This window comes from Drosophila biarmipes, chromosome X (assembly GCF_025231255.1).
Source record: "Drosophila biarmipes strain raj3 chromosome X, RU_DBia_V1.1, whole genome shotgun sequence".
Lineage (NCBI taxonomy): Eukaryota > Metazoa > Arthropoda > Insecta > Diptera > Drosophilidae > Drosophila > Drosophila biarmipes.
In genome coordinates this window covers 4,681,214-4,693,697 of record NC_066611.1, presented here as the reverse complement: position 1 = coordinate 4,693,697, position 12,484 = coordinate 4,681,214, and the positions used below count along the sequence as shown (strand labels likewise).

General features: G+C 42.9%; 1 protein-coding gene across 1 annotated transcript in view; it reads left to right on the top strand.

Annotated features, from left to right (window-relative positions):
• Positions 1–12,384, top strand: part of LOC108032962 (relaxin receptor 2) — a 28,276-nt gene extending 15,892 nt beyond the window's left edge. Inside the window, exons 5-18 of the mRNA XM_044093077.2 lie at positions 2,684–2,761; positions 2,930–3,001; positions 5,965–6,036; positions 6,100–6,171; positions 6,241–6,384; positions 6,457–6,528; positions 7,688–7,831; positions 7,930–8,046; positions 10,705–10,940; positions 11,022–11,136; positions 11,430–11,574; positions 11,630–11,784; positions 11,847–11,920; positions 11,976–12,384. Of these exons, the coding sequence (XP_043949012.1) occupies positions 2,684–2,761; positions 2,930–3,001; positions 5,965–6,036; positions 6,100–6,171; positions 6,241–6,384; positions 6,457–6,528; positions 7,688–7,831; positions 7,930–8,046; positions 10,705–10,940; positions 11,022–11,136; positions 11,430–11,574; positions 11,630–11,784; positions 11,847–11,920; positions 11,976–12,265 (1,786 nt within the window). The 3' untranslated portion in view covers positions 12,266–12,384. The remainder of the gene's footprint in view (positions 1–2,683; positions 2,762–2,929; positions 3,002–5,964; positions 6,037–6,099; positions 6,172–6,240; positions 6,385–6,456; positions 6,529–7,687; positions 7,832–7,929; positions 8,047–10,704; positions 10,941–11,021; positions 11,137–11,429; positions 11,575–11,629; positions 11,785–11,846; positions 11,921–11,975) is intronic.
• Positions 12,385–12,484: the final 100 nt, after the last annotated feature.

The window sequence follows — 12,484 nt, the reverse complement described above, 5'->3', positions numbered from 1 at the left end:
ATAGCTTTTGAGAGCGATGCAACTGCCATTTCTAGTTTAGATTCTTGTGCATTTTGCTGTTGTGACACATCTGGGAAAAAGTGCGCATGATTTTTTGCACCGTAGTGATGTTGCTGTTGAATGGCGTCCTGTAGCCTATTTGTTAGGTTTCCTGGTCGTTTGTTTTGTTTTTCCGTGATTGGATTTGCATTTCTGGCTATTTGAGCATAAGAAACTCCATTTTCATAATGTTTGGGTGTAGAGTTATTGTTTATGCTCACTTTTGGGGTTTTCTGTACATTTTCGTTCATTTTGAGCAATTTTTGATAGGATTTGCAGCCACGGAAGTTAGCTGGGTGATTTTCACCACAGTGAGTGCAAGTTGCTGGTGCTTCTTTGCTTCTGGGACAATCTGATGATTTATGGTAGTCACCGCAAGAGACACAGATAAAAGGTCTGTAGCAATATCTTGCAGTATGACCAAACGATTGGCATCTCCGACATTGCACTATGTCTTGTGCTTTTCTGGCTACTTCAAAACGGACGCGTTGGCGACATAGAGATCGTAGTTGGAGTATATCTTTGTTATTTAGATTCTTTTCTACATTAATGAAGAAGAGGTTCATCTGTTCATATATATAGAGGCATAAATGGGTTTCCCCATTTCTCATCCAAAATAAACGAAGGGCTGTTATAACACCGGTGCGCCGTCGTCAGTGGGGTTCTTAATTAAAACGGAAATGCACGCAGATGACTCTGACTGCAGCGGCTGCAAGCGATGGGGGATGTTCAAATTTTTAGGGGGCCCGAGAAGGAGGGAACCGGATGAGAGCCCGGACTTAACATAACAGACCAGTCCGGTCTCGACCAGACCAGACCGCATTGAATATTAGCGACATGCTGTGTCCTTAATGGTGCCTTTAAGTAGTCGTCGTCGTCGTCGTCGTTGTCGTTGTGTCAGTATCACTGGTGGCCATCACACGCTGGCTACATACAAATTACATACAAACTAGACAGCCGGAAGGATAAGCCGGGACTCTCCGCCTCTCGAAGCTGGCTGAAACATCCGCAGATACTCCCATGTACATATGCAGGCCCAGACGGCATCGTGTCCCAGTTTATGTGTCACTGTGCCAAAGGACATTCTGGCCGGGCTTAAAACAGGCGTTCGTGGTGCATGTCGTTTCGCCAGTCACTGAAGATGGACACCCACGGTCCTCCAGGGGATGCCTTGTTTTTGTAAGCTCTCGCACGATCTAGGTATAAATTTTAGCAACGATGGGGACAAAGTACACTCACAGAACAAGCTTTGGCAAGCCTAAAGCACATAAGTCTTTTCCTAAATTTAATTTAAAATGGTATGCATTGTGGTTGTTATTAAAAGAGGTTGCTAGCCTTTGTAATCGCTTTTGAAGGTTCCCAAAAGTATGCTACCAATTTTATCAAATTCTTTTTATAGAATTCTTTTTGGCACATTAGCTAAACTTTTGCATGGTTGTGCTTGTTACAAAATTATTTATCATAAATGAATGAAGAGCTTGTTACTACGGCTTTGTAGAGGTATCCAAAAGTATGCAACATTTTGTATTAAAGTCTTTTTAAAGCATTCTTTTTGGCACCTTCGCTAAACTCTTGGGGATTTACTTTTTCTTTCAGTGCCCGAGTTGCCTTACAAGTTTTCAGATGACGTTAAAGTTTTAACTAATCTCAGCTCGAATTTAATTCCCAAAGTTTTCCAAAAGCGGAGTTAAGTTCTTGCGATTCCTCGAGTTACCATTTGCAACCGCCAATATGCACACTCCTTGCGTGGAAAAGGGGGAAGCACCAGCCGCAGGACCTGCACCCTAACGAGCATATTCCGGTTGCTCCAACTGCCTTCCACTTTATTTATATCCCAGGGACACTTTCAACAAGTCATTCAATTGCACACATTTATCTTGCCTCGATTTCGTGGGCCGATTTCGTGACGATGAATTTTTAACGACCCTCCGAAACCGAAAACAATGTTCATATCAGCCCAGAGGCTGGCATCTTTCCTCGCACGCCCTCGACTTTCCGTTGGAGTGTGGGAGAAGCCTTGTTTTTATTGGGAACCTAGAAAATTCTAGGAAAAAATCAAGGAGACAATTACTTCTATAAATAGGTGGCATTTCTGTCCACAGGCTTATCCCGCATTTAGCCATAGTACTAGACGCAAAACACAAACAGAAGAAAAACAGAAATTTATTGGGCCATTAAGTGCGCCGAATGGAAACCAAATTCGAGCTGAAATACATGGTTTTGGCAATGCAGCTTGCAATAGATTTATTAAAAGTGTCGATCCTAAACCATTTACCTAAATCGTGTACACTAATAAATTTAATTTAAAATGTAATTCAAAGTATAGCGAAAAGTTTGGGCTCCCCGGCTCCTAATGAAGACGAAATGCAAGTTGTTGGCCCCCTATTTGCACATACAAATGAGCCCCGAAGTTTTGGGCCAAGACAATGAGGCGACGAAAACAAAGCGCATTATTATCCATATCTCGTCCCCGGGGATGGGGCCGGAAAGTTATGGGGGCTACGGCGGTAGCTACGCGGGAACTTTTAGCCGACGCCCATTGTGCCAAGTTTACAATTGAATCTCATATTTATTACGTTTTATTCACTCCAGTCGTCGCCAGTTTTTGCTCGGCCTCAGTACATTCTTGCTTTTTCTCCTCCAGGGTCCTGAAGTTCTGCTCAATCCGTGAGATTGCCTCGCATGCATTCGATCGCCTGGCGGACAACCCACTGCGGGAGCTGTGAGTATCTGCGGCCGCATCCTTTCGCGCAACGTGACCCACTCCCAACAATAACTCATAATTATGGCTCATTATTTATGTGCACTTAACAGTTTTTTCCCACCCCATCTTCCAGTCGATTCTTTAATAATTTCCCCGCCCCTACTTACGCTCGTAATGTCCTTCCAGTTATATGGACGATAATAAATTACCGCATCTGCCGGAACACTTCTTTCCCGAGGGCAATCAATTGGAGATTCTGTGAGTATCGGTATCGGTATCGCCTCATTCGATATTCATTACTGCGGGTTATGCTGCTCTTAACGCGCCCCACAAGAGCCACCTACTTTACGACCGACTTCCGGGTGGCTCTTGAATATCACCTAATTGCAGGTTATATCGGGAAAAATAACTGAAATATTACAAATAAACCATACATATTTGGCACTTCAATGGAATGCAGCTTAGGTCGGGGTCAGCGAAACATAAATTTATTAAAATAAATATATATAAAAACTTTATTTTACCTTTGGATTTTTCATGAAAAATAAAATAATTATAAATATTTATACACCTAAACTATTTTGTTTGCATAAACAAAAAACATTAATTTACACTGAACTTCCGTTTTTAGCCCAGTTAGTAAGGCACAGACGCCATCTTCTTTAAGACCGATTTCCGGTTCGCTCATAAATATAAGCCAATTGTTAAAATCTGAAAAAAACAGCATTGGCTTAAATTCATGTTAGTAGGGCACCACCGCCCCTTGTTTAATGGTAAATCAGATTATGTTATTTCCCATTAACAGTTTTATTAAAATTAAATAAAAATGATTAATATTTAACTATTTTTTTATTTTATTTATATATTTTTTTTAAGTTTTAACTTGCTTAGTTTTTTATTTTAGCCTGTTTTGGATCAGCACGTAACACCATAACACCAGGTACTTCCGCGTATCCCACCTTTTAGCCCTGCATTAGAGTCTTTGTTATTTATTTTGTCCATTGGCTTTACCGGCTATTCATGTTAATAAGAATAATTCAATAAAAAACACAATTGCAAAACGATTGCCGATTTATGTGCAAATAAATGCTAATTAAACATAAATCAAATTAGGCAAAAGTAGCGCCAACTTGGCTTAAATTTTCGCAATTTACCAATGCACAGAATGGCCCCACAACACCGAGTGCATTGCACAATTTCGAAGGGCAGAGAGATATGCGGCGATAAAATGCCATTATTTTTTGGCCAGCCGGAGGTGCTAAATGACAAAAATCCAGTAATTGCCAATAACCGTAGAGGGTCGATTATATCGGAACTCATATGAGATTTGGGCGGCGCAGTGGAAAAGCCCACACGAGCACACACCAAGCGATGCTAATCACAATCACAATTGCTGTCAACCTTTGTTGGCCCATAAAGATGGCCTATTGTTGCCGGATTAAAGCCAACCTCTTGCCCCATCGACTGACAATGTGGCGTCGCATTCTTGCCCCTTTGTGTGGCGCTTTTCCCAGTTTTCCGACCCCTTCTCCCGCCTCGCGGCCTCGGAGCATAAAAATATTAGCACAGACGGTAAAAAGTTTTCAGCTTGTTTTGTGCATTGGCTCGAGCGGGCCCACGCCCACGCCCCCTTTCCCACTTCCGCCCTAAGAGACCAAAAACAATAACAACGCCAGCTGGCCGAAACGGGGCTATTTTACCGGTTATGAGCGAACCGGTACGCTCTGTTCTGGTATTATTTATTATATAATTCAAAACAAAAGTTAAAAAAATTTAAAAAGTTAAGCTAATTCTTATTGACATCATTAATGTACAAGCTATTAAGGATATTTTCATAAAAGATATACAACAAATTCTAAGTAAACGTTTCTTTTTGAGTGATTTCATTCTCAATCAAGAAGTTAACCCCTTAAATTTCTTTCCCTTTAAAAAAAATGTGGAAACTTAGATCATTTATAGTGACAACATAATTATTTAAGCTCTTAAGAATATTTACATTAGCGATATTTAAAACATTCTGAGTAAATGTGCCTTTTTGAGTGATTTTGGTTTTAATCAAGAAGGTAAATACTCAAACTTCTTTCACTTTGAAAAATCTGGAAAGTAATACGAGCAAAAATAAATAAAACAGAACTTCAAAAAAACTAATATAATTTCTTGTTAATTTTTAATTAACGTTGTCTTTTGAAAATAAAATACATTTTCAGTGATTTTATTCTTAATAAAGAGTCCCTTTTACCTTAAGTTTCTTTCCTCAAAAATACACCATATATTCTTTTATTTTTCTTGTATATTTAAGTGTATGCTGTTTGTTTGTTTTCACCGATTTAATACGTAATCATTCTAGTTTTATCTATAAAGCCTCATTAAACCAATCCAATTACCCATCGTTATACCCGCTTGATCACCCTGTAAATAGACAAAACTGCCGCCACACAAAAACACATAAACAACTCAGTTACACTTTTCGGCGGAAGGCGGATTTTAAAAGTGTATGTGTGTGTGCGTGTGTCAGGGGGGGGGGGGGGGGGGGGTGTGGAGGTAAGAGATATATCCGTAGTACTCCGTCTCCGGCGCCACCGAATTCGGAAGACCAGCTGCACTTGGCATTGGCCTGAAACTTGGCTCTGTCCGGTTGACAATTGTAGTACACAGTGAAAAAATATTTAGACCATGTTCAAATTTTGTTAAAGATCTATTTTACAAGTTATAGCTATAGAAAATATATTATATTATTTTATTATTATATTATTATATTGTTATATTATTTATTCTATTATTATATATTCTATTATTATATTATTTTATTATAATATTATTATTATTGTGCCAAAATCGTGCATGATGAAAACCGGACAAATTTTTGGTATATAGTTTTCTTTTTCCTATTCTCTTTTTTTTTATTTTCTTTTTTGTTCACCTTTTTAGCGTATCACGGCTTCTTTTTGTTTGTGTGTAGCTTTGATATTTTTACGAAAATTTCCAAATATGGCCTTATATATAAGGTGTGGTACCGAAAACTGGTCGGGGAACTGTTTTTCAGGGGTGACAGTGCATTTCTCGTGGGGCGTTTGTTCCTTGCGCTTAATGGCTAATTAAAATCGAGATATATGCGCCGGCTTTTCACTGGCTGGATGCAACTGCAGGGGCTTTTGTTGCCAACTTTCCAGCATTAAAATGAGATTTTTTATCTATTTCATACGATTGTCGGGGGTGGTCAGAATTTTGGCACGCAACCGCCTGCACCACCTGAAACGGAGCGACTTCCGAAATCTACAGCATCTGGAGGAGCTGTGAGTGTTTTGAAATAGTTATGAAAAGAGAAGCACACCTAATGAGATATACATTTGTTCAAGGGACCTGCGCGGTAATCGCATTGGAAACTTCGAAGCCGAGGTGTTTGCCCAACTACCGAATTTGGAAAAGCTGTATGTTCCGCCTCATAAACCTTAAAAATACGTATAATGGTTTTATTTTCCGAATTTCCCTGCCCGAAGCTATCTCAACGAAAACCACTTAAAGCGACTGGACCCTGAGAGCTTTCCCAAGACCCTGCTCAATCTGTTCACGTTGTCCTTGGATCACAATCAGATCGAGGAAATCTCCGCCAGCACATTTCCCTTTCCGCGGCTCAGGCACTTGTGAGTAGCAATGAAACAATGCCCTCCCTTGCAAGACTACCCATAAATATATCAATCCATTGCCTATTGCAGATATCTGGCTGGCAATCGATTATCCCACATACAAGATGAAACTTTTTGCAATCTAAGCAATCTACAAGGACTGTAAGTTGTTTGTAGCGTAGAATAACGTATCACATACCCTGTAAAATAATAAGTATTAGATATGGGAGTCCTCGTGTAATCACTACCAAGGGTATCCTGGGGTATCTCCCAAAGATCCTTATAAACGTATTATCAAAGTGAAACTAAACTGAGAATACCTAAAAATATCCCCTAACCTACATCAAAGGTATATGATTGCTATTTAAGTACAAACTATATATACTTAGAAAACCTGAGCATATCCCTTCAGAATGCATTTATTAAAGGTCAAAGTGAACCAAAATAGGCTAAAGAGCATTCTTGCTACATGTGTAATTAAAATATTTACAACTTTTACTGAAGTTCCCTTACCTGATGTACCATATTATATGTTTTATAACCCTTATCAGAAGGGTTCTTCGTGCGAGTACACCCCCTAGCGAGTCATAAATACAGGGCAGCGAACAAACAAGTGTCACTTCTCTGACCTCTGATGGATTTTTCCTTCTGCTTGGCTTCTGCCTTTGCTCCCATCTTCCACAAAACCCCCGTGACCAGAGGACTTCGGGACCTCGGACCTCGCACCCTGATTTCCGATTTCTGATCCCGAACAGAATGCGTAGAGTGAGTGGTGGCCGAGGGGAAAGGCTGTGGCAGAAAGTGTCATTTGGATTTATTGCCGTTTAAGTTTCGCTTTCGCCGAAGAATTTAATTTATCAATAATGCTATGTGGGCTCATGTCTGGAGGAATGCAAAGCCGAAAGCTGACAGTTTTTCATTTGAAAACTTATAGACTAGCCCCCCCACCAGCATTCCACTGCCTTCATGCAGTGCATATTGAGGAGGCTTCAAAGATGAGGCCGGTGGAATGATTTGCATGCAGGGCAAAAATCAAAAAGAGATATCCAAGATATCCAAGAAAAACATCTGAGAGTCGGACGGACGGACGGACCAGTAACGGATACGTGCCACGGCATCGGTGGCCCAACTTTAATGATGAAACTTCGCCTGAACCTAAGCTCTAAGATCTGCTTTTTGCCCCGGAACCAATCTCGAATGCAAATAAGAAAAAACGAACCAATGCTTGGCTTTTATGCGTTGGCCCATAAACCCGCGCAGCTCTGATGTGCTAACCACTTTCACCCAAATGTCCTGCCTCTTTCTCCGATTTCCCCAATAGACACTTGAACGAGAACCGCATCGAGGGATTCGACCTGGAGGCCTTCGCCTGTTTGAGGAACCTCACCTCGCTGCTGCTAACGGGCAATCGCTTCCAGACCCTCGATCCGCGGGTTCTGAAAAACCTGAGCAGCCTGGATTATATGTGAGTAAGCCGGAGCCCCCGCCCTCCGTCAGCCAAATTGTAATGGTTATGAGCGTGGTTACCCTTAAACCCAAAATACCCCTTCTTGTCGTTGGCAGTTACTTCTCGTGGTTCCATTTGTGTAGCGCCGCCATGAATGTGCGGGTCTGCTCTCCGCACGGCGATGGCATCAGCAGCAAGTTGCACCTACTGGACAATCAGATATTGAGAGGCAGGTGAGTGCCGAGTGTTAAGCCCCCGAACATAAGATGATTTCGATTTAATCAAGCTAAGAGCCCTTGCAAAAAGCCCGGGAAACTGGAAGGGCTTTGCTCTGCGGTCTGTGTGTAAATCGGGTTCATTAGTCTGCAATTAAATCATTGTCATTATGGCCCTCGATGTCTGTGCAATTGCAAGTTCAACCGAGCTTGGGTGCAATTAGAGTGCGAGAACTGCATTGTCCTGCCTACGAGGAAATTGCAGAACACAGGAGCGAACTAAGGAATTGGTTCTATGATTAGGTTAAATGTGTAGTGGGTTAAGATATGTCTAAGATGCCAGGAGGCTACAAGCTTATTGGTCCCACGTTGGGCGCCACTAACTTTAGTTTGCTTACTTATCGGACTCAAGGTATTTTGTTTTATTCAAAACTGCCAAATATATTAGTATTTCAATTGAGTTTTTAGTTTTAGAAGAATTTGTAAGGAACTGTGTACATATGACTTTTCTTTAGTCTGTTCCATCCATTTATATATACATACATACAATTTGACAGATACCATTACTACAAATTAATAAACGAGGGAAATGAGTATCTTCTCGGGTCACGATTTCTTGGCACAATCAATTATTTAATTTATGTTGAACTCCATGGCTCCTGGGCCCCACGTTGGGCGCCAAATCTCCCGCAGTTCCTATTTCTTGTGCTAATCGCTCAACACCCCAAAACCGGGTCTTTGATGTGCCTAGACCGGCTGTCTAAACATTGAGCTTGCGTCCGTATTTGGTATTTTAGCCAAGTAGCTACTTGGCAAGACAAATAAGTAGACCCATCAACAACTGGGAACTGGTAACTGGTAACTGGCAACTGAAAACAGGGAACTCGGAACTGGAAACTGGAAACTGGCAACCGGCAGTCACTTGTCATCAGGACTGCTGAGTGATTATCTGGCTGGCTGCCATCGCCTCTCCGTCGTCGTCTAGGATGTGTTCCTGTTGAAAAAGAAAATTACGTTCCTTCCTTGTCGGTTGTTTGTTTGTTTGCCTTTTACACATTTTACACACACTCTGCATGCCGCTGTCTTCATCTTCATCCCACGTCTTCATCGCTCTACCGAGGAGGGCAAACACCGACATGTGCACACACACAGCCAGACAAACACGGGGATGCTGGGATCCAAGGATACGAGGCTGCAAGGATGCCGGTGCCAGCGAGAATTTGCTTTTGTGCTTAGTACATTATTTCATTATTCTAAGTTGACGTTTTCATAAAAATTAAATACTTTAGGTTTTCAAGTCGTTGGCGTGGCCCCCGTTTTTCCGGCTGGCTTCATTTCGCTGCTCTCAGGCTGGTCTCTACTGTTATTGGCCACCTGGATTCCCAGCCTGTGTTTACAACTGCACTCCCATCCTTCCGCCGGAGAAAGTGGCTGCTGTGCACCAGGGATGTTTTGCTAAAATTTACAGCGCTAATGCGTTGTTGCTGCAGGGGGATGCCGGCAATAACCTTCAATTCGTTTGATTGGGTAGCCTCGATTGGTTTGGAGCCAGGAGATACTAAAACTCGAATTTCCTGAGAGCAGTCACCTGAATTATTAAAGGGTTCAGTCTAATTTAGAGGCTTCCTTAACTTTTGGTGACCCCAATGGGAATTATTATCAACCTTCAATCATTTGCACAGCTACAATTATTATTTTATCACCTTCTACTGAAGCATACTTCTTAGTACCTGTGAGAGAGGCTGAAACGCCTTTTAATTTAACGGGCATTTACGCAAATTGGCAGCTACCCAGGCTGTATCTTGGGTCACCACTCGGTCCAGCCTGCTGATGCTCAATCATCATCAAATCCCGAGTGCTGGCAACGAATGGGAAGCGGAACACTTGCATAAATTACAGGTCTCCCTACCTCAAACCACACAAGGCATCATGGCGCAGTGTCTATAATTGTCATTGAATCACAGTCGACACTCCTTTTGCCATTTCTGCTCCTGTGAATGCTGATATTGCTGCCGCTGTGCTGTGTGCTTTGTGCTTCGTGCCTTGTGCGTTCTGCTTTGTGCCCACGTCTCGTGGCCCCACTCAGGCATCCGTGGCCACACCTCCCCGGTCAGCAGAACTGCAATAATGAGACACCCGGGCAGGGCAATTGGCAATTGTGGAAGCCACAAACGCAGGGGTCAAACACAGCAAGACCTAAATTTCCTTTAATTGCCCGAATTTATGGCTAGCGGCATAACGACAATTGTCCAAGTCAAGGTCGCAAGTGATTTTCTTCCCTTTTTTTCGTTACACACTAAGAAATTGTTGAAAAAAATGTACGTTCTACAGAAATCCCTTTGGTTTTGAATTTACTTTAGGCATCTACATAAAAGTATGCAACAATTAATTTTGAATCCGAAAATGCGACTTCTTTTTTGCGGTATCCAACCACTGCATACTTTTAGGCACTTTTTAGTGTTTTTATTACCTTAGTAACATAAAATGATTTTATACTTTATTAAAAACAAGGGGTTTGCATTCTGTAAAATATCCAAAAAGTTGAGCTCAGTGAAGACTTTGTTTAGAATTCGTACTATTAATATTATTAATTATTATGCATATTATAAGTAAAACTTACACACAATTTTATGCACTTCTTATCTTCTATCTGTGGAACTTTCCCACCCCGAACAGTGTTTGGGGTATGGCCTCCATCGCCGTGGTGGGCAACCTACTGGTCCTGCTCGGGCGCTACTTCTACAAGTCGCGGAGCAACGTGGAGCACTCGCTCTACCTCCGCCACCTGGCCGCCAGCGACTTCCTCATGGGCATTTACCTGACGCTGATTGCCTGTGCGGACATAAGTTTTCGCGGGGAGTACATCAAGTACGAGGAGGCCTGGCGGCACAGCGGCGTTTGTGCCTTCGCAGGTGCGTATCCTCCCGCCTGGGCCCTGAGCCTTCCCCTAATGGGATGCTAATGTGAGTTATGTATCCGCCGCTCCATCGCAGGCTTCCTCAGCACCTTCAGTTGCCAGTCGTCGACGCTGCTCCTCACATTGGTCACCTGGGATCGTCTCATGTCTGTGACGAGGCCCCTGAAGCCCCGAGACACGGAGAAAGTTCGGTAAGTGCGATGGCATACAATGTATGCCAAACATATAGTATATAAACTTAAAGCTATATTCAAAATCTACAAAACGAAATCCTTGTTTATCCCATTACTTTAATTGCTTTTCCTAATCAAGTTGATTTGTTTAGCCCTCGAATATCACAGCCAGAAGCTGTGCGTACCTTAGAAACATAGTTTTAAACGTAATCAGCCTCGTATTTGTCTTGACCAAAGTCGTTTCTTTTAATTATATAAATTGCTGCTTGTTTGGTATTTGCAAACAGTTTGATTCAAAGTGTTTCCCTTAGAATTGTCCTGCGGCTGCTGCTCTTGTGGGGCATTAGTTTTGGGTTGGCTGCCGCTCCACTCCTCCCCAATTCCTACTTTGGAAGCCACTTCTATGGCAACAACGGTGTCTGCCTGTCCCTGCACATCCACGATCCCTATGCCAAGGTAGATCCCTGGTTTTTGGCCAGTTCCATGGGTTTATTTAAAAACTATATTTAAGGGTTGGGAGTACTCGGCGCTGCTGTTCATCCTGGTCAACACGATGTCCCTGGTGTTCATCCTGTTCTCCTACATAAGGATGTTGCAGGCGATTCGAGATTCCGGCGGCGGAATGCGGAGCACTCACAGCGGTCGGGAGAACGTCGTGGCCACTCGGTGAGTTTAGTCGGGGAACCTAGAAATATATTTGACTTTCAAATATGAACATCTCCTTGCAGCTTCGCCATCATTGTGACCACCGACTGCGCCTGCTGGCTGCCCATAATTGTGGTCAAGGTGGCTGCCCTTTCGGGTGGGTAGATATCCACATCTCCGGTAATGTGACTTACCCACCTATCTATCTTTAGGCTGCCAGATCTCGCCCGATCTCTACGCCTGGCTGGCGGTGCTGGTGCTGCCCGTGAACTCTGCCCTCAACCCGGTGCTCTACACGCTGACCACGGCGGCCTTCAAGCAGCAGCTGCGTCGCTACTGCCACACCCTGCCCAGCTGCTCGCTGATGAACAACGAGACCCGATCCCAAACCCAGACCGCCTACGAGTCCGGGCTGAGCATCAGCCTGGCCCACTTGGGCGGCGGAGTGGGCGGCGGATCGGGCCGCAAGCGGCTGTCCCACCGGCAGATGAGCTATCTGTAAGGGAACGGCCGATTCTGGTCAGGTCCGCAGCACGAGATCAACAGACTTACATACAAGAGTGCAAGGGGGTGGGTGGCTTTACCTTTGGACACTTCCAAGTAATTGGAGCCTTACACTTGTTGATTGATAGCTACTTACAACATATTTTATATCAATTTGCATTCTTATTCCTGCATTTCATTAAGTTTTTATATACATAGATGTTAATCCAGCTGGACT